At 39.8% G+C, this 22,820-nt stretch overlaps 1 protein-coding gene across 1 annotated transcript in view; it reads left to right on the plus strand.

Moving 5' to 3' along the window:
* Nucleotides 1-973: 973 nt before the first annotated feature.
* SPG11 (SPG11 vesicle trafficking associated, spatacsin) overlaps nucleotides 974-22,820 on the plus strand; it is a gene marked incomplete at both ends in the record, with an annotated part of 76,400 nt that continues 54,553 nt past the window's right edge. The window contains 11 exon segments of the mRNA XM_079700176.1: nucleotides 974-1,203; nucleotides 3,557-3,741; nucleotides 4,608-4,832; nucleotides 6,282-6,483; nucleotides 10,427-10,564; nucleotides 10,750-11,198; nucleotides 12,494-12,639; nucleotides 17,975-18,107; nucleotides 19,953-20,108; nucleotides 20,520-20,695; nucleotides 22,510-22,686. Of these exon segments, the coding sequence (XP_079556302.1) occupies nucleotides 974-1,203; nucleotides 3,557-3,741; nucleotides 4,608-4,832; nucleotides 6,282-6,483; nucleotides 10,427-10,564; nucleotides 10,750-11,198; nucleotides 12,494-12,639; nucleotides 17,975-18,107; nucleotides 19,953-20,108; nucleotides 20,520-20,695; nucleotides 22,510-22,686 (2,217 nt within the window).

Here is a 22,820-nt window from a genome sequence, read left to right on the forward strand (position 1 = left end):
ACAAAGACCCATGCAGCCAAAAATTTATTTTTTAAAAAAGAGTGTGGAATGAGGAGACGTGACGGAGGTGGGAGGCACTGACTGCAGAAAGAGTCAATTTGGAATCTTCTGAAAGGGTAGCAGAGCAATTGGACAGTAGATAGTAGTCTGTGTAGGTTAAGGAACGATTTTCTTTTAAAGAGTGATATTACAGCATGCCTGCATGATAATGAAAGCACTGCAATAAAGTGGCGGGGCGGGGAAGGGTGGAGAGTAATGAAGGTGAAGAAAGTTTACAAAGTCCTACAACAGGAGGAGGATGGGAATCAAAGCACAGACAAAGGAGGTGACCTTTGATAGCTGTGTGACCCCATCTGATTGTGGAAAAGAATGTGTTAAGAAAGGCACTGCAGTCCTTTAGGAGACCATTCCAAAATGCTTACTCCCTACCTCTTCTCGCCCCCTCTGCTGCCGATCTTGGATTATACCTCCCAGAGGAAAGAGTAGTAGGAAACAGCAACTCTACCACTTCCAGCCACCCTGTTCCCCTGGCTGTTACAATGGATATTATTTGATGTCAGCATCAAGTCAGCTCCCTCATCATGGATCGGTCAAATACCAAGGACGTTGCACCACTCAGGGCCTGTAAGCAAAAATAACAGCCCAATAAAAAACGAAGAGTGGCAGGCACAGGCCTCCAATAGATAGGAGGCAGCAAGGATAAGAAAGCAAAGGGTAATGCCACAGAGTGAGAACAGCTGCTACAGCCACCTTAAGCCGCTAATGGAGGCCCTCAACTCTCTCAGCAAACAGTGGGCTCGAAACAAAGGCAGATGCGGCTTTGCTGGAGTGGGTGGTGCGGAGAACGTAACCGGGCAGTCTACGTCAGCGCATATCTCCCCGCGGGAGTCATGAGGCTGAGAGAGGGTCGGCTACACTGCGCACGCGCAGGACGCAGCGTGTCGCAGGGACCGGAAGGTCCGGTGCGCGCGGGATGGCTGCAGACAAGGGGGCTGGAAGCGATGAAGCCGTGGAGCGGGTTCTACCCGTGTTGTTGGTGCCGGTCCCCGCCGAGGCAACAGGGCGGCTGGGATCCCGGGCGCAGTTGCACAGGGAGCAGGAGGTTCTGGGGAGCCTGACGGCTGCAGGCAGCCTTCATGTGCTTCCCTTGGCGCCCGGCGGCCGGGGCGGGGGCGGCTGCCGCCTGGAAGGCCCTTTTCGGCAGTAAGTTCTGTGGCTGGGCCTGGCCTTGTGGAGGAGGTCCGCAGCCTTAGCTTGGCTGGCGCCTCTGCTCCCTTCCTACCTTGTAGGTAGCGGGAGAGGGATGACGGTGGAGGGCAACGCCTCAGAGGCAGGCCCGGTTCCTTCTCGGAACATTTTCCTCGGTTTGTCGCGTCCCTGCACCCATTCTTTCCCGTTCCGGGTTGGTGGAGACAGTATCCAGATCCTCTCCGGACGTGGACAACCTGTAATGAATCCCAGCTTGGACGCTTTTTTAATTCATTTAACACAGGTTGATTAATCGTCACTGTGCCGTGCCCCACGCCCATTTTCTTTAGTTAAATCTGTTAAAGACCAGCTGGGGGCATCATCTCTCATTTGAATCATCCTGTTACCTTTTACTTATCTCTGATACAAATAGCTGTTTCCTTCACATTTGGGCTTCCCCTCCCCTCCACCCCCCTTCAAGGACAGAGCCTGCGTTTTCTACTCACTCAACAAATACTTATTATGCGCTTTCTGTTCGTTACCTAGGAGCAGTGCCTAAAAGGTGTAATAAGACAGTTCTTACATGTGAGGTTGTATGGTTGGGAAGACAGAAAAGAAACAATTTCAATCATGTATTACTTTACACATATGTAACTCTTACAGTTTACATCATTAAGTTTGAGAGTGCCTTCCGACGCTTTGGACTCTTTAATAACAAAACATTTTAGAAATGTTAACGATTTTGAGTAGCCACAGAGGAGTTCTGGAATATCCAGGTCCTATAAAAGTGCCTCACAGTAGAGATTCGTTTCTTCAATCACTGAATGTTTTAACCTGTTTTATGTTTGTCGTCTTTATTCCTGATCTCTAGTTGCTAGGAAAAGGAATCCCTCCTTACCAAAAGTTAGTTGATTCAACAGTATTAAGTACCTATGAACACAGCCATATAAGGAAAGGAATGAGGCAGAGAGAGAACCTCACAAGATAGGCAAAACAGACATAAAATAATGGGGGCTTTTGTAAGCTATTGCATGAAATTAGTGGGGGAGGATCAAGAAGGACTACTTTTTAGTTTTTTTCGTTGAATTGAATTAATTCAGTTAAAATAATTCGTAGGGTAAAAATAAGGACAAGTTTATAGTGTACAGAATTTGCTTCCTCCTTTTCTCAAAGTATGTATGGTCCTTTGTATATTGTTGAAATCACTGTACATTTTGTATTATGTTCACTGAAAATTCTCTTTCCACGTGGCAGTATAGTCCCATGTGCTAATGATGTTACTGGTTTCACAGTATTCAGCCTTTTAAATATATCTTAATTTGTTTAACCTTTTCCATATTTGACATCAGGTTTCAGTGTGAACAGTCAGGAGTTGGCTGTTTATGAAACATTATTCTAGGTATAAAGACAGAAATATAAAATGTCAGTGTTTTTTTCTAATAATAACATAGTAGCACCAAGTCCACTGTTTTTAGATATAAAACTTACTATTTCTGTAGAAAAAAAGCTTTTTTTTAAAGATGAAACTTTATCAGCATGGTAACCTCGTCTCACTCCATTGCATTGTTTTCAGAATTGGGGCTCTTATTTTTCTCTTTTAATGTAACTTAATTTTATTATTTAATTTGAAGCTGTAGCATCATTAGCCTCTTTCCATCCTTGTTAATCATGTTGGTATGTTGACTTTACACTGCTTTAAATGTTCTATAACTGCACTTAAAATTGAAAATTTAGTTCCTCAGTTGCACTATCCACATTTCAAGTGCTCAGTAGCCACATGAGGTTGTTGGCTACTGTATTGGACTTTGCAGATGTGTAGAACCCTTGCATCTCATGGCAAGTTTCGTTGGACAGAGCTATTGTATAATATGCCAGTTTAGAGTCTTCAAAGTCTATAAATGCAAATAATCACTTTCTTTTAAGTTATTTAAAGCATTTATGTTAGCAAAACGTATTTTGTTAATTATGGTATGTCTATTATAATATGTCTAGTATAAATAATAGACATATTTGGTTGTTGAAACATATCCTTGATCATGACAGTTCCTTTAAACATACCATCAGTCCAGATTTAGGATGAAGGAAAAAAGCAGCCACCATTTCTTGCTCTTTGCCCCCTTTTCACAAATGACTCCTATATTCTTGTGTTGCCCTGAAGGGGGCTGAGGGGAAAGAAGTGAGAAAGGGGAAGGAGATGGGGGAAGGGGCTGGAAGTTCTAGAGCAGTTTACATTCCCTTGGGTTGTATATAGAAGTAATGCTATTAGGTGAACCAAAGAGTTGTTCTCTACTTCTTCTGTCGTACCTTCACCATTGTGGGTATTATTGTGGATATAGAATATAATAAATAGTCTAAACTTTTTCCTTAGGTTTGTATGGGAGGACTCTCATAACAGTGGGACACCAACAGACAAGCCCAGACTGCTTGCTCTTAGTGAAAATAATGAACTGCTCATCTGTGAATTTAATTTGAAAGATGGAAGATGTGATGCAACCATTTCATATAGCTATACTGAGGAGACATTGCAAAAGCTCATTGAAGATCAAATTAGCAGTAAGTATTTGCAGGTGGTCTTTTAGCATGTTTGAATTTGTGTATTACTATGTAATTTTATGTATTTCAGGAAAAGTTCTTATAGAGGTGAAGTCAGGGAGAGAGATTTGCCCTGTCCAGTATAGTAGGCGCTAGCCACGTGAGGCTATAAGCCCTTAATGTGCTTAATATCAATTAATATGTCCTTTAAATGTCAAATATTGATACATTCCAGATTTGAAGACTTGGTACTAAAAAAGTAAAATATCTCACTAATAGTTTTTGTATTACATGTTGATAATGATATTTTAAATATGAGGTAAATAATATATAATAAAATTAGTTTCACCTGTTTTCTTTTTTCAGTGCAGCTACTAGAAAATTTAAAATTACATGTGTGGCTCACTTTTGTGACTGACATTATATTTCTATTGGATAATGTACTGATCTACACTGGTTACAGACCTGTTTGCTATGTCCCATCCTGAGGGCTGCAGGGAACAGAAATCAAAGCCCTCAAGCTTCTATTTTTAAGGCAGTTGCATTCTCACTACCCTGATTATAAGGTTCCTTCTTTTCCTTTTAAAAAAAGAGTCTGTGATTGTTCTTATTTGGTCTCATGGGTAAGTAGGCTTTTTTGATCATCTTCTGGTGTGTTGTCACACTCTGGCTGTAAACAGAAGGCACAGAGACGTTGTAGGCCATCTTTATTCAGTTCCTTACTTACCTTCCACTTGCTTAGGTGAGTTTGACCAATAATTGTCTGGAGTTGGACTAAGTTAAATGCTGATTCTTTTTTGTTTTACATGTTTGTGTTAACAGAATCAAATTTACCAGTTGTAAAATTGTGACCAGTGTGTTTGACGTAATATCCTTTTGTTTTATAGGTATTTCCTTATTATCTTTGAGAATTCTGTCATTTCACAGTAACACAGCATTATTGTTCATCAATGAATATATCATCCTGCACATTATATTTCCTGAAAGAGATGCTGAGATTAGGGTACTCAACTGTTTCACATTATCCTTGCCTGCACAGGCAGTGGACAGGATTATTGACACACAGCTCTGCAGAGGAGTTCTTTTTGTTTTGAGTCGTTTAGGCTGGATCTGTATCCTTGTTGGTAAAGATGTTGATGTGTGGGGGAGGAAAATACCTTGAAAAATGAGCCTTTTTATAGGCTTTTAGTTTTAGGGACTGGGCTGTAGGTAAAAAGATTAATTTTTCAGTAAAACTTTCAGGGAAAAAGATCTTCATGAACTTAAAATACTCAACTACATTGCTTTATATTCCATTCAAATATTTTTCAGTTTATAAATCATAATCATCCTGTCCAACTTATTTATGTTGTTTTAAAATTGTATATGTTCTGCATTACCCATTTATTTAAAATATACTTATTAAATATCTACTTTGTGCTTGTTCCAGGAGAGATTTAGATGACTGCTTATGATATGATACACACATTTTCATATATGAATATTACCTATCTCTTATCATCTCTGATGATGATTCCATCATATTAGGGGATCAAATGGTTTGCATAACTGTTTGAAATTTGTTTTTGGAAAACTATCACAGATTTTTTGTCTTTAGCAGATTCATAGGTCACCAGCAAAATTATTTTGAAGATTATTTGAAGAACGACCCGTTATGTGTTTTTGGAACTTTCATTTTTGCATTAAAGGAGTAATTTTTCTATTTTACATGTATCATAGCCTGTGTTAAAATTTATTTTGTAAAAAATGTTATAGAATATTGGATTAACTTCATTTTTGCTGCCAGGTTACAGAACTGAGCTGTCCAACGTGGTAGGCAGTAGGCATATGTGGCTGTTGAACACTTGAAATTTTTTGGCTAGTGTGACTGAGGAACTGAATTCTTAATTGTATTTAATTACTTTAGACTTAAAGTCTGATACTTGGTTCAGTTATTGGAGAACTTTTGAGTATGTTTGGAACAACTCAGGCTGTTCCAAGTTCTTAAATATAAATTTTTGAAGTCTAAATACAGACCAGATATTTCCAATGAAAATTTAATTGTCCAAATTGAGATGTGCTATAAGTATAAAATAACTAGGTTTGAACACTTATGTGAAAAAGATGTAAACTATCTCAATTTTTTTACATTGATTACATATAGAGATAATATTTTGGATATACTAGGTTAAATGAAATATATTCTTAAAATGAGGTTCACTGGTTTCTTTTTACTTTTTTAATAAGGCTGCTAGAAAATTTACAGTGACAAATGTGCCTCGCGTTCTTTCTTTTGGACAGCACTGTTGTAGAACACTAGTGGAAAATATTATTGTTGTCTCAGGGCCTGGCACAGAGTGGAGATTCAGCAAGTATTGTTGAGTGAACTCTCTATCAGGTTGTTTATTGGGTCCCCAACTTCATAGTCACCTGGTTAATATGATAGGATTTTTAGTGTCCATCTTCCTTCTATTATTATTCCTACAAGGTTGGAGCAGTGAAGTCTATAACTCTATTTCGTCCTGTGTTTTAAATGGTTAGGCATACTTAAGACTGACATTTTCTTTAACTCTAACTCAAAGACATTTTTGACACTGTGGATGGTAGACACGTAGCTCATGTGGATTTGGCACTCCCTCAGGAAGATACGTATAATGAGCAGCAACAAGAGCCAGCCAAGAGTTCTTCCTTTACTTCATTGAAAGTGTCTCAAGACCTAGATGTTGTAGTGATTGTCAGCTCCTCCAACACTGCAATTGCTCTTAACTTAAATTTGTATTTCAGGTATGTAGATTACTTCCTTCTCTGATTTCAGGTAAATAATTAGAGCCATAAGAGGTTAAAAATGTACTTGTTAGCTTCTTTTTTTTCTTTTAACCAGTTTTTTTCCTCCATTTGCTTGATCACGTTCTAGCTACTACCTAATGAGCTTGTTACTATATAAAGATATGTACAAGTGACCACTGGCTACCTTTTTATTTCTGGATACATATCCAAGTTTGATTTTGATGTATGTTTATTATTATATATGGCTTATATCATCATACGTGAAAAGTAACCAAGCACAATTTTAAAAGCCCTTAGCTATTATACATTATCTACTCACTTCTTCTCAATACTAGAGTAGAAGAAAAATGGGATTTACCCTGTGTTAGAATTGTATCTTATGTGGGTTAGGGTCCTGGCTGCCTAGGGGATCACTTTTCACTTAAGGACTTTGACAAGATGTATTAACTGTGCTTTCTCCATTTTAGGATTTCCTCAGGTGTTTCCTTTTGAGGGCCCACATACTTCCTAGTGAAAATTGAGTATTCCTTTGCGTAGCTTTTTGATTGAGAAATTCTAATTGCTTCTGATTTTATAATGTTTGAAAGGAATATATGTGTGTATGTGAATGTGCACACACGCACACACACACACACACACACCTCACCCTGTTTATTGAAACTTGCAAGTAGGGTAATCCACATTTATGACTTTCAGTATTAAGGGACATTTCAAACCATTAGGATTTTTGATCCTAACTTAATATGAATGAAATAAACATATCGTTGAGTAATTGGGAATGCACTTTGATGGGTTTATTGCTCATTGTCTGGATTACAAAAAAGGGTTAATCTCATCTTCACATATCAGCCAGAACTTCTTACTACTGTGATTTTTTCATTTGTTTTCAATGGCCTTTTAATACTTTTTTTTTTTTAATCTTTGAGCAGGGATGATTATCACATTTTCAGACTGTGTGCTTGTGTATCAGTAGGCCATTTTCACTGACTAAAATATATCCTGTATGTGTAGAGTTACCTTCTAATCAGCTTCCTTGGAAAATAATTTGACAGGTGAGGGGGGAAGGAACGCCCACTCAGCTACTCTGATCCTTGAGTGTAGGGTTCTGTTCCTCTGGATGTTTTGGCAACACCCCAAGAGAAGAACACTGAAGTGGGCACCAGGCACATCCCTTTGAACAGATTTCATTGAACTCAGCCACTGTAACATCAGCCAGTGAAGAGCTGCTGTTCTGTTCCCTATAGTCAATTTAGGGATCTGTCCTGTCCAACTAAATGAGTGATCTCTATTTGTTAATTATTTACATGAGTGCTCTTTAATTAGTATAATTTCTTGAGGAAGTTGACTGCATGTTTATTTTCTAAGTGTACTCTGAAATCTAACTGTTTTTTACCATTCCTGCCTCCTGACCCTAGTTGTTCTTTCCTGCCGTACAAAAAGTCAGCCACCCCTTTTCTTTTTCTTTTTTTTTTTTTTTTTTTTGCGGTACGCGGGCCTCTCAACTGCCGTGGCCTCTCCCGTTGCGGAGTGCAGGCTCCGGACACGCAGGCTCAGCGGCCATGGCTCACGGGACCAGCCGCTCCGCGGCATACGGGATCCTCCCCGACTGGGGCACAAACCCGTGTCCCCTGCACCGGCAGGCGGACTCTCAACCACTGCGCCACCAGGGAAGCCCCCCCTTTTCATTTTATCAAGTCCTCTTCATGCTTTGAGATCCACCTCTTTAATGAAGTCATTCCTTACTAAAATCCCTTCCACTTGTAAATTTCTACTCATTTTATAATTTTTCTCTCCTTTGAACTTCTGTAGCACTTTTGCTTTGAACTACAGTTTAGCACTTAATTGTGTATAGTCTTGGATTATTTCTCTAATTTTTTGTGTTTCCTACAGAGTTTGTAAGCTCCATGTAAGCTCCTCATGGTTTGTTCATTCAATTCACTGTCAATGACTTTTTCTTCCAGTTTACCTTAGCTGTCCATTCCCATAGTCATACCCTGGGCTTTGTCATTATATGAAACAGCTCCTCCCCCAAACCACTCTTCTACGCATCCCACTCTGAGCACAACTTGCCAAACTGTACAGCTTGCTTACTCAAGTACCCCCACTTCTCTCATCTGACCTCACTGGAATTTCTAATATGCTGACTTCCCAAGTGAAGACAGGGGCCCCCTCTGTCTTCACTGCCCTCCCTTTACAGCATAGATTCTGTGACCTGTCATTTCAGTCACTTTCTTGAATGAGCCCTTAACTCCTGCTCCTGCCCTGTGGTAGCACTTGATCTGACAAATCTTTTTTTTAATTCTCTCTTCTCATTCCCTGCACTCAAGCAACTGAGCACTTGTGAGAAAACCACAGAGGAAAATTGATACCACTATAAGTTCACATTCACTGCCTTCTGTGGTCTCTCATGTTGCCTGGAAATTTTACAATGATTTTTCATGAGTCCATTCTTTTTTTTTTTTTTTTTTTTTTTTTTGCGGTATGCGGGCCCTCACTGTTGTGGCCTCTTCCATTGCGGAGCACAGGCTCCGGACGCACAGGCTCAGTGGCCATGGCTCATGGGCCCAGCTGCTCCGCGGCATGTGGGATCTTCCCAGACCGGGGCATGAACCCGTGTCCCCTGCATCGGCAGGCGGACTCTCAACCACTGTGCCACCAGGGAAGCCCAAGGGTCAAATTTTTTTTTAATTGACATAAACATTATATTAGTTTCATATACACAACATATATATGTGTATATTGTGAAATGGTCACCACAATCAATCTAGTTGACATCTGTCTTCACACATAGTTAGTTACAGGTGGGTCAAATTTTTAAGGTTGACTTTTATCAATCTGCCTTAAGCAGTGGAGGTGAGGAGTCTGGGTCAGGGAAACTTATTTTCTATACTGTTTCTACTCTGTAACACCTCCATCCCATACCCCCTTCCATTTAAAAAAATATATATATATATTTATTTATTATTATTTTTAAAATTTTATTTATTTTATTTATTTATTTTTGGCTGTGTTGGGTCTTCGTTGCTGTGCGTGGGCTTTCTCTAGTTGTGGCGAGCAGGGGCTACTCTTCGTTGAGGTGCACGGGCTTCTCATTGCGGTGGCTTCCCTTGTTGCGGAGCATGGGCTCTAGGCCCACGGGCTTCAGTAGTGGCACGTGGGCTCAGTAGTTGTGGCTCATGGGCTCTAGAGTCCAGGCTCAGTAGTTGTGACGCACGGGCTTAGTTGCTCCGCGGCATGTGGGATCTTCCCGGACCAGGGCTCGAACCCGTGTCCCCTGCATTGGCAGGCGGATTCTCAACCACTGCGCCACCAGGGAAGCCCATATTTATTTATTTTATTTTTGGCTGCGTTTGGGTCTTAGTTGCAGCGTGCAGGCTTCTCTCTAGTTGTGGCGCACAGGCTCCAGCACACGTAGGCTCTGTAGTTGTGGTGCGCAGGCTCCAGAGCGCATGGGCTCTGTAGTTGCAGCACGCAGGCTCTCTAGTTGTGGCGTGCGGGCTTAGTTGCCCCACAATATGTGGGATCTTAGTTCCCTGACCAGGGATCAAACCCGCATCCCCTGCATTGGAAGGTGGATTCTTTTTTTTTTTTTTTTTTTTTTTTTTTTGCGGTACGCAGGCCTCTCACTGTTGTGGCCTCTCCCGTTGCGGAGCACAGGCTCCGGACACGCAGGCTCATCGGCCATGGCTCACGGGCCCAGCAGCTCCGCAGCATGTGGGATCTCTTCCCAGACCGGGGCACGAACCCGCGTCCCCTGCATCGGCAGGCGGACTCTCAACCACTGCGCCACCAGGGAAGCCCGGAAGGTGGATTCTTAACCACTGGACCACCAGGGAAGTTCCCCCCCACCACCGCCCTCCCATTTTTAACAGGAGCAATAATAACACAGATTTTGTTTGATCATCATTTTTTTACTATGACTATTGTTTTTAAAACATAGGCAATACCCAGGACACCTACTATGTGAAAGAACACTAGAAGACATTCCTATTGAAGGCCCTAAGGGGATAGATGAAGATGATCCTGTTAATTCTGACTACAACATGAAACTGACCAAGTTTTCCTTCCAAGTTGATCGGTACAGAAACCTCCTTTTTGGATTTACTTTATTATTTCCATTTTTTGTCATGCTGACACTGTACCTTTTCACTAAAAGTCTACAGAGGTAGACACTTTTATTTTCCTAAGTGCATCTTTGCTTGGTTTACTGCTTTACTTTGTGCCTTTCACTGTCACAGATGTAAGTTCTGCCCTATCTTCCAGGTCTTGGAAAGCCCAGCTGTCATCACTGAATGAAACAATAAAGAACTCCAAGCTGGAAGGTACCTGTTGTGCTCCGTGGTTCCAGGATATTTTGCATTTGGAGCCCCCTGAATCTGGTAACCACAGTACCAGTGTGCCAAACTGGGCCTTCACTCCACAGGATGTAATGTGCAGCCAGTATAGTTTTCCACAGAAAGGTCCTGCCAAGACCAGTGATTCAGGAAGATCATGGAAAAGAATACACATCAGTGAACAGGAGGAACCCCTTGAGCTTACATGTATGTCTGTGACAGGCTTCACTGTGCTGTTTACTTGGGCAGTTGAAAGGACGGGCTGTACCATTGTCCTGTGGGATTTGGAGACCCAGAGCATGCAGTGTTTTTCACTGGGCAAGAAGTGTATTCCTGTAGACAGTGGTGGACACCAGCAACTGTGCCTTGTTTTGACAGGTGAGAATGTCTTGTATCAGTTTGAAATCCATGCTGAGAGGTGCTCTCTTATCTATTTTACTTCTGCTGCCCGGGTGGTGGTGGTGCCTACTCCTCTAAGCCTAGGCTTTGATGGAGAAAATTTGGTGTTACTCTCAGTAATGTTGTCTCATGTGTTTGATTTTTAATTAAGGTTATTTCTGCTCAGCTAAATGCTAGGACTGAGTCAGGAAGAGTTTAAGAGTAAGAAAGGTTGGTTTTAACCCAGCGAGTCATTCATGGCACTTCAGTCTGTACAGGCAAAGGATGCAAGCTGTTAGCTCGTGGGCCATGCATGAACTCAGATTCATTTTGTTTGGCCTACACTACCTAGGCTTTTTTTTTTTTTTTTTTGTGGTACGCGGGCCTCTCACTGTTGTGGCCTCTCCCATTGCGGAGCACAGGCTCCGGACGCGCAGGCTCAGCGACCATGGCTCATGGGCCCAGCTGCTCTGCGGCATGTGGGATCTTCCCGGACCTGGGCACGAACCCGTGTCCCCTGCATCTGCCGGCGGACTCTCAACCACTGTGCCACCAGGGAAGCCCTACCTAGGCTTTTTAAAAAAGATTTTATTTATTATAAACATGTAAAATTAGAGGGTTTCACACGAAATCTGGAATTTCAGTTGTTACTGAAAAATTAAAAGATCTGCCACACTGCCCCTCATCCCTCATAGTAATTTATGGATTGGAGCCAAATTTCAGTGCTCTTAGATGGGTTAGTTTCTTTCAGGTTAGGTTTTCTTGCACTTCTTCTCCCCACCTGTTTGGTCCCATAGGCATTTGGGTTTGGTGTGTCAGATATACATTGATTCAGCATTTATGCCATAACCTCCTATAAAGCTACTGAGTGTTCTCATTGAACTAACCATGTGTTTCTTCTTCAGTATCTCAATTTTGGTAATCATGTATTTCTTTGTGTCAAGAGCATGCTATTAATTGTTTTATTTTAGTAAACCAGAAATGTGACATCTCGGTAAATAGTTAAAGGTTCCAGGTATTGATTGTGCAATACAGTACAATGTAGAAAAGAGAGGTTCAATGTTATTTCATAGGATGCATTGTTCTTATGAGCATTTGCCTTGCAGTTACTGTTGTAAAAAATAACATTCTTTGAAAAGTTATGATGAATTTATTACCTAAGGTCATTAGTTACTAGTACCCAATAAATCTGTTTGTAATTACAGTGCTGAAGTATTGAGTAATTAGAAATTCCTATCATAATCCTAAAACCTAACTCCTAATAATTTATTAAAGCTAACTTTTTTTTCTTATAGAAGATGGGCTCTCTCTGATTTTGTTTGGTTTGACTCAAGAGGAATTTTTAAATAGGCTAATGATCCATGGAAGTGCCAGCACTGTGGACTCTCTTTGCCATCTCAATGGTTGGGGGAGGTGCTCCATCCCCATACATGCGCTAGAGGTAACAGAATTAAATGTCTGTAGAACTTTGCTTGGTTATTTTCTGTCATCTACCCTTATTTGACTAACAATTTCGGAGATTCATTTAACCTAGCAGCAAAGGATCTGTAGCCTCTACCCATCCATTTGCTTAGTTTTGGCTGTTTTGTTACCCTTATTTTGCTTAGCAGTTTACCCTTTTTGGCTTTAAAAGATAAAAGATTATAATAAACACTATTTAAGAAAAAAAAGTTACAAGAGTTGGAGGCAACAATAAACTGATGAGAATAAATGAAGTGGAAACAAGCTATGGAAAGCTTGAGCAGGAGTGATCTCTTATTCCTACTCTATAGCCCCTAATCCTCTAATCCAGCTGTGGTAGTGACATACCTGAATTTATGTAGCATTTTATAGTTCACAAACACTCTTTTTTATGCATTCTCTAAATTGTGCTAAAATAACCACATGGGACAGGTTGGGTAGTTTTTATTAATTTCATTTTACAGATGAAAAACATAAGGCTCAGAAGGGTTGAGTGAGTGGCCCATAGCCATACTAATAGGGCAGGGTCTAGGATCAAAATCACGGCACTTTCTACTGTACCACACAGCCCAGCAAGGTCAAAAACTGGAAGTTAATAATGTTACGTACCAGACTGTTTTTTTAGTGGCAGCTTTATTGAGATATAATGTACATACCATAAAATTCACCTCTCTAATGTACAATTCAGTGGTTTTTAGTATATTCAGAGTTATACAACCATCCTGTCTAATTTCATAACATTTTCATCACCCCAAAGAGAAACAGCATACCCATTAGCAGTCACTCCCAATTCCTCACAAACCCTAATTTCCAAACACTTAAATCTCGTTTCTGTCTCTGGATTTGCCTATTCTGACAATTTCATATAAATGGAATTATAAAAATTGTGGCCTTTCATGACTGGCTTCTTTCATTTGGCATGTTTTCAAGGCTCATCCATGTAGCATGTGTCAATACTTCATTCGTTTTTATGGCTGAATAACATTCCATTATGTGGATAAAGCAGATATTTTTTATCCATTCATCAGTCAATGGACATTTAGGTGGTTTTTCCTTTTTGGCTGTTAGGAATTATCCTGCTATGAAAGGTGGTGTACTAGTTTTTGTGTCGTCATGTGTGTGTATTTCTCTTGGGTATACACCTGGCAGTGGAATTATGAAGTCATTTAGCTTTCTGAAGAACCACCAAACTGTTTTCACAGTGGTTACACTATTTTACATTCCCACCAGCAATGTATGGGAGTTCCTGTAGCTCTCCATTCTCACCAAAACTTGTTATTTCCAATTTTTTAAAATAAATTTATTTATTTTATTTATGGCTGCGTTGGGTCTTCGTTGTGGCACGCGGGCTTTTCGTCGTGGTGGCTTCTCTTGTTACGGAGCATGGGCTCTAGGCATGCAGGCTTCAGTAGTTGTGGCTCGCGGGCTCTAGAGCGTAGGCTCAGTAGTGTGGCGCACGGGCTTAGTTGCTCTGCGGCATGTGGGATCCTCCCGGATCAGGGCTCGAACCTGTGTCCCCTGCATTGGCAGGCGGACTCTCAACCACTGAGCCACCAGGGAAGTCCCTATTGTCCAATTTTTTATTATCATAGCCATCCTACTAGCTGTGAAGTCAAAGTGAAGTGGTATCTCATTGTGGTTTTGACTTGCATTTCCTAATGACTGTGTGTTGAACATGTTTTCAAATGCTTATTGGCCACGTGTGTATCTCTTTGGAGAAATGTCTGCTTAAATCCTTTGTGCATTTTGTAATTGAGTTATTTGTTTTTATTTTTGAATTCTGAGAGTTCTTTCTGTATTCTAGACCTTTATGAGATATATGATTTGTAAATATTTTCTCCTGTTCTGTGGGTTGTCTTTTCACCTTCTTTTTTTTTTTTTTTTTTTTTTTTTTTTTTGCGGTACGCGGGCCTCTCACTGTTGTGGCCTCTCCTGTTGCGGAGCACAGGCTCCGGACGCGCAGGCCCAGCGGCCATGGCTCACGGGCCAAGCCGCTCCGTGGCATGTGGGATCTTCCCGGACCGGGGCACGAACCCGTGTCCCCTGCATCGGCAGGCGGACTCTCAACCACTGCGCCACCAGGGAAGCCTCTTTTCACCTTCTTGATGGTGTCCTTTGAAACACAAAAGTTTTTAATTTGGGGTTTTTTGTTTTTTGTTTTTTTGGTCACCTGGGCTTTTGGTGTCATATCTAAGAAACGAGTGCCTATTCTGAGATCATGAAGATTTACTGTTATAAGAGTTTTATAGTTTTAGCTCTTACGTTTAGGTCTTTGATGCATTTTGATTAATTTTTATGTATGGTCAGTGGAAAGGACCCAACCTCATTCTTTTGCATGTGGATATTCAGTAGTCCAGCACCATTTGTTGAAAAACTTACCTTTATATACTACAAAATATTTATTGTAGAAAATTTGAGAATAGGAGAAAAAAGAAAATTAGTCTCTTATAAATCTATTATTCAGAAGGAATAGTGTTTACTCTTAGGTTATTTCCTATAGTTATTTTTCCTAAATATTAATGTTAATAGTCAGATGCTAGCTCATTAATTTTCTTATCTATAGATAAATACTGTTTATTATTTCCATTTTATAGGTGAGGGAACACAGAGAGGTTGTGAATTCTAATACAGATATACTTGGACACTAAGCAGTAGCACCAGGGTTTGAACCCAGGCAGTGTGACTGTAAAGCCTCTGTCTTTATACATAGTGTGTCCATGTAGTGAGTTTAATTAGGATGATGTGGTATTACAGCATTGTTTTGGCCTTAGTCTCCCCCCACATACAAACGAGTGAATTTGTTGAGACTCAAGTATAGCCTAGTAAGTACTCAGTTTCATAAATGTTCCATGTGTGTGAAAATTGAATGTGCATTTTCCAGTTGTCACAATGGTACTTCAGTCAGAAGTAGTTAGAATTTTCATACTTTCCTCAGTTTCTCTTAACTCATGTCTTTGGATAGTTCCTTTATATCACTCTTTCAGCTCGTTACTTCTCTTTTCAGCTATATCTAATCTGGTATTAAATACATCCACTGAGTAGTTTCAATTTTTATTTTTTTAATTTCTAGAATTACTATTTGGTCATCATTTTTTAATGTGTTATTTTGAAATTTTTCAAATTTATAGAAAAATGATAAAAATCGTAAAATGAGCATCCATTTACCTCTTTCCCATTTACCGACTGTTAACATTTTGCCACATTTGTTTTAACTGTATGTGTACTTCTTATTTTTGCTGAACTATTTGAAAGTTGCAAACTTTGTAACTTTTCATTCTAAGTACTTTAACATATATCTCCTGAGAGCAATAATATTCTTTTTTTTTTTTTTTTTTTTTTGCGGTACACGGGCCTCTCACTGCTGTGGCCTCTCCCGTTGTGGAGCACAGGCTCCGGACGCTCAGGCTCAGCGGCCATGGCTCACGGGCCCAGCCGCTCCACGGCATGTGGGATCTTCCCAGACCGGGGCACGAACCCGTGTCCCCTGCATCGGCAGGCAGATTCTCAACCACTGCGCCACCAGGGAAGCCCTAATATTCTTATTTAACCATACATAATATAGTTTTTCCTTTCACTACCTAGTGCAAAGGCATGGCTTGTTTATGGTCTCCCTCTGGTGGAGTAATTTTTCTAGTTCATCTTCTTTTGGAGATTGTCACTGTGCATAGACCCTAGGTTTATCCTCTCTTTTCTTCCTTCACACATAACTTTCACCAATACCTCTCACCTAGCCTGCCTGGCCTAGCACCCAGAACTTCAGCCCATTGATTCTCAGTGTGGTCCCCAGACCAGCAGCATCACCATCTCCTGCAGATTTATTAGAAATGTAAATTTTCAGGCCCCACCCCAGACTTAGGGAATCAGAATCTCTGGGGAATGGGCTCAGCAATCCACATTTTAACAAGCTCTCCAGGTGATTCTTAGGCATAGTGCTTTAGGCTAGGCATGGGAAACTTATTTTGTCAAGGACCAGAGAATAAATATTTTAGGCTTTCCAGGAAGATTTCTGTTACAAATACTCAGATATGCCATTATAGCCATTGACAATAGGTAAATGAACGGATGTGGCCGTGTTGCCATAAAACTTCATTTACAAAGACAGACAGGAGTTGAATTTGGTTGGTGGGCCCTGTTTTTCAGCCCCTACTTTATTTAGGTCATCAGAGATTTGTTTGTACCCTCTGAGGATTTTTCTCTTTCTTTCCAGTTCAACTGAGCATTTAAAAGTATATTTTATAAACACACACATGTAATTGACCCTTGAACAACATGGGTTTGAGCTGCGCAGGTCCGCTTGTATGATGACTTTTTTCAATAGTGAGTGCTACAGTACTGCACAATCCAAGGCTGGTTGAATACGTGGATGTGGAACCTCTGATTCAGAGTGATGACTGTAGAGTTATACATGGGTTTTCCACTGCATGGGAGGGTCAGCGTCCCTAACTCCTGAGTTGTTCAAGGGTCAACTGTATATATATTTTTAAATCTGTGATTTTTACGTGTTCTTTATAAAAAACTTTCCTCAGATGCCTACTTTAGAAATGGGAGTCTGTATTTAGCCTGCTTTTTCAGTTTAACTTTTTATCATACTGCTTTAACATTTTAATTCAAATAGACGATAACTGTGAGGGTGATCCCTGAGTACCTAGCTTTGAATGGTGTTAGAATTACAGAATGGTAGAACTAAAGCAGAACTGATGTTCAGAAAGGTTACAGAGACTTGCCCCAAGTCACATGGTCATTGTCAGAATCCTCACTAGAACTCAGGTACTCTTGCAAGATAAAGATAGCCTTGTGGGGACCTCCCTGGTGGTCCAGTGGTAAAGAACCTGCCTTCCAATGCAGAGGACGCGGATTCGATCCCTGGTCAGGGAACTAAGATCCCACATGCTGCGGGGCAACTAAGCCCGCACGCCACAACTACTGAGCTCACGCGCCTCAACTAGAGAGCCTGCGTGCCACAAACTAGAGAGCCCACGTGCTCTGGAACCTGCACACCACAGCTACAGAGCTCACGCGCCCTGGAGCCTGCGCATCACAACTAGAGAGAGAAAACCCGCATGCCCCAACTAGATGAAAGATCCTGCATGCCTCAACAAAGATCCCGCGTGCTGCAACTAAAGGCCTGACACAGCCATAAATAAATAAGTAAATAAGTAAATAAATAAATAAATACATACATACATACATACATACATACATACATAAATAGCCTGTGTCTCTTTGTGTTAGTACATTAAGTTGTAAAGTTTAAAAAATCTGTATCCCAATTTTTTTTCCTATTGTAATTTTTTTCTGATTTTCTCCCACCTCAGGCAGGAATAGAAAATCGTCAGCTGGACACAGTAGATTTCTTTTTGAAGAGCAAGGAAAATCTTTTGAGTCCATCCTCAAAATCTTCTGTACCTGATCAGTTTGATCACTTTCCATCCCATTTATATTTAAAACGTAAGTAGAGTAGAGACTTCTACATTTGTATTTATCATTTTTCCTTTTTAATCACTTTCAAATTATTGTTTTGTTTTCCGATGACTTATTTATTTGCCAGGAGTCAGTCATAACATTTTATTTACTTTCTGGAATCTTGAGATAGTTGTGAGAATCTATAAATGTTCTTATCGTATGTGTTGATTATTCATATCCTGTACTGTGCTTTGTATCTTTGGTATGCAAAGAAGAGATGATCTTTCAAATTCAAGAGAATTTTATTCAAAAGAGAATAAACTTCATTTGCAAAAATTTCCAGCTCTTGCAATTGTCTGAGATATTGATGTGTAGTGGCAATGCAGCTGGCTGAGTTGGGGACTGGGACTTGTTATAAGACTTTTCAGCCTGAGTCTTCTGCTTTTTTACTACATTAGCAACACTTCATTTCAAGACTTTGGCTTTCATTTTTAATAAATGAGAGCTCTGCTTTTCTTCTTGGACCAGGTAGTCATGCAAATCCTCTCTTTAGAGGGACAGGGTAATAAAGTGTGTTTTCCCTTGTACATAAAGTTTTATAATCTGCTTTTTTTTTCACTTGATAATATGTTACAGACATCTTTCTTGATAATGATAGATATACCTATTATTTATGGTGGCATAGAATTTCATTTTATGGGCTGTACCATAATTTACCCAACCAAACTCCTATTATACATTTAGGTTGATTCTAATTTTTACTATTATTGGCAGTGTGCTATAAATGCTGTGTGTTTGTGTAATTTCACATATGTACAATTATTGGGATTAATTTCTCGATGTGGAATTCACAGGTCAAAGAGACACACAATTTACATTCTTAAATTTTTTTATAAATTATCCTCCAGAAAAGTTTCACCAATTTGTACTCTTAAGTGGAGAAAATGTCAACCTACTTTTTCTATCAGTTTAACGTTAGTCCTTACTGACAATGTGGATTAGAAATTTTCTTTTTTGAAAACATGCTCTTTTGTTTTGTGTGCAGAGTTTGGTCTCCTCCCTCTTGAATTGCTAACTTTTTAATGCTCCATTGTTTTTTTTAAGTCTGCTTGAATTTATAGAGAAAGGCCTGGTTTGTGGTGTTGAGGGGGGACTCCATCAATGATTATATCGTCATCACTCACTTCTGCTGTTGGGTGGTCAGTGATTACTCCTTACTCCACTCTCAGCTGCACTGCTTTTCCTTAAAGAGTGGGGATGGATCTGGAAACAAGAAGCATAGGACTAACTTTACCTGCTTTCTCAGGGTAAAATCGATGTTTCCCATCATTCTCACACAGGTACAATTCTAGAGGTGGGGCCAATGCTAAGATAAACAGGAATCATTTTATTTATTTGAAGCTGGCAAATTAGAGGATTCAGGGGCCTTGCTTTCACCTGTGTGTTTAACAGAATGGTTTTGGAATCAGACAGGCTTAAATTCAAATTCTGTCTGTGCCACTTACTTTCAAATTAGCTTGGACAAGTTATTTATCCTCTCTAAACCTCAGTTTCCTCATCTGTGGAAAGGGGGCTATAACACCTACCTCTCAGGTTGTTAAATGGAATAAATGAGATAACATAAAACACCAAGTACAGTATTTAAAATATAGTAGTTGGTCAGCAAAATCATAGTTACTAGTAGTACCAGTAAATGATGACTAGTAGTAAGTAGAGTAGCTAAAGTTTGCAAGTAATGAGACTTCATGAAAGTTTTGTGAGCTTTTGGAGAATAAGACATTAGTCTTTGTCTTATGTTTTAAGATATTGCAGCATGGTATTTCTGGATAGGTTAATTTTACTGGGAGTATCCTGGTGTTCTTCATGTTCCTTTCTTTGGTTTTCCCTCAGATGTGGAAGAGCTGACACCAGCATTGGATTTACTTTGCTCAGCAATTAGAGAAAATGATTCTGAAACCCAGAGCAAACACTTTTCGGAACAATTGCTTAATCTTACACTGTCTTTCCTTAACAAACAAATAAAGGAGCTTTTTATTCACAATGAAGGTAAGAACAGCAGCAAAGAAGGGGATAATTAGTCCATTCTTATGTCAGGACAGAGATATAAGTGGTCCTATTGCGTGAGAGAGCGTAAGCCGGGGAGTGCCATTTGCTTAGGTTGGGTAAAGTCAGTGTGTAACTGAGTGAGTGAATGGGGTTTTAATACTGGGAAATTTGGCAGAAAGAACTAATCATTGTGAAGAGGGTGAAAAGGGTTATATTAAAACATGGACGTACTTGTGAATAGGAGAAAGCCCAGAGATTTTTTGTTTGACATGAAAACGCTGAGTTTGAATTTTGCCATTTTGTAAACTTCTTTATAATTATAATAGCTCATGGTTTATTCTGTCTGCGTGCACACACACACACACACACACATTTATGTATATGAAATTGGCACATTGGTGTTTTCCATAGGGCTAGATGAACATCTACAGAAAGGAGTGAACATTTTGACCAGCTACATTAATGAACTTCGAACCTTCATGATAAAGTTTCCTTGGAAGCTAACAGATGCTATAGATGAATATGATGTAAATGAAAATGTCCCCAAAGTAAAGGAGAGCAACATATGGGAGAAGCTCAGCGTTGAGGTAAATATGAGTAATTATCACTTCTTTTATTTGCCAGATTTAGAGGATCTGAGAAAACGATAGAAGAAACAGAATTTAGAATCTGTACACTTGTGATTCAGAATCTTTGGCAAGGGTTTTAGGTTTTATAGATTTTTGGATCTCTGGGCACAACTTCAAATTTATGTCTACAAGTTTCATTTATTTAATTCAGAACACAGATAACCTCCCTCTTTATGCCAGATCTGCCCATTTGGATCCAGGGACAAACACCCAACCCCCAACTCATTGTGAACTGTCACTCCTTCAATGTCTAGGGCCTGGCACTTTGGACTTATGCGTTCTGCCTGACCCTTGAATAAATCAAATTGCTGCTGTTGATTCTATCTTAGGAAAATTTTATTTTATGACATTATTGCTTAGAAGTATATTCGAGTCTTATCTCAGATTCTAGTTAAGATATTTTGTAAATTAAGTTTCCTGTATTTATCAACTTGCCTTTCCTTTTATAGTATAGGTTAATACAGCCAAACTCTGATTCTTTTTTCTGACTAGGGACTGGAAGAATTCCTCTAACCTCTTGGAGAGTGTTGGCATTGGAAAGACAAAGGCCAGAATAGCTTAACCCAGAGGATCAGAATTGATAGGGTTTGAAAGTTGATAAGGTTGAGATGCTGCCAGGTTCACAAGACTGCTCTTCTTGGGGTGGAAGGGTAGGGAAGTACCTGCTGTGACTGCATTTTCTGTCTCTTAATCATTCTCTAGCCAAAAATTACTTGATTTTCTTTCCACTCTTTTGGGCTTCCCTCTTCCCAGCTCCTTCGCAGGTTTCATGTCCTGTTTTCCCCTCTTTTAACGTGCTCCATGGCTTCATCCATGGTCTTCTGCTCTTTTTACTCATAATCATTGATTTCTAATTTTGGGGGAGGGACCTCCCTGGCGGTCCAGTGGATAAGACTCTGCGCTTCCACTGCAGGGGGCACGGGTTCCATCCCTGGTCGGGGAGCTAAGATCCCACATGCCACAGGGTGCAGCCAAAAGATTAAAAAAATTAAATTAAAATCTAATTTTAGGGGAGGTTACAGTCCACTTTGATGAAAGCAGTGGACGCTGTCTCCAAAAACATGCATATGAATGCATGTTCTTTTTAAAATATATATATATCTTCCTAAAATATATATATGATTATATCACCCTTGCTTTTAAGATCCTTCAGTGGCTCTGCATAAGTTTCAGGATAAAATCCATCTCACACACACAATGCCCTTTATGATGGAGCCTTTGCTTTTCTTCCAAGTCTCGCCTGCTACTCTCTTCAGCTTTTTGTCCAGTTATATTAAGTAATTTGGAGTTCTCTGAATGCTTGATACTGTTTTTTGCCTTTATGCCTCTCCATATAATATTCTCTCTTTTTGGAACACATGTTCTTTTTTCAATAAACGTGTGTAACACATACTTGTCTTTAAAACTTTTACTTCATCAGTCATCTCTACTAGGAAACCTTTTCTTTTTTTTTTCATCTCTCTTATTTAGATGTTCCTTTTCTGGACCCTCCTCTCTGGAACCCTGGGATACCTATATCATCACCCTTATCATACAGTACTATAATCAGGGCTTTATTTGCATTTCTTCTACTGGTCTAAAACCTCCTAGAGAGCAGAGTCCATCTTTTGGTCAATTCATGTCCCCTGTGCAAAGCCCCAAATCTAGTAGAAGGTTTTCAGTAAAAGTCCCTTATTGAGGTACTCAGTAAATGTATAAGTCCCATGTTGATAATCATAATAAGGTAATAAAAAGGAACTCAAAAATATTTTTTTTCCTTCCTTCTTTCCTAGGAAGTTATTGCCAATGCCATTTTAAACAACAAAATACCAGAGGCACAAACTTTCTTCAGGATTAACAGTCATTCTGCTCAAAGACTCGAGGAGTTGATTAGAATAGGCCTAGATTTGGTCTTTGACAATTTGAAAAAGAATAATATAAAGGAAGCCTCTGAGCTTTTGAAGAATATGGTAAGTGGCATAATCTGTTTGATCATAAAGTCTCTAATGTAAGAGAAGTTCTCTTATGTATTTAATATAATTTCTGGTTGATAGAAAAATTGATTTGTATTCATAGATGTGTTACAAACTAAGAAATTTGTGTA

Source organism: Hyperoodon ampullatus, assembly GCF_949752795.1.
Source record: "Hyperoodon ampullatus genome assembly, chromosome: 3".
Lineage (NCBI taxonomy): Eukaryota > Metazoa > Chordata > Mammalia > Artiodactyla > Ziphiidae > Hyperoodon > Hyperoodon ampullatus.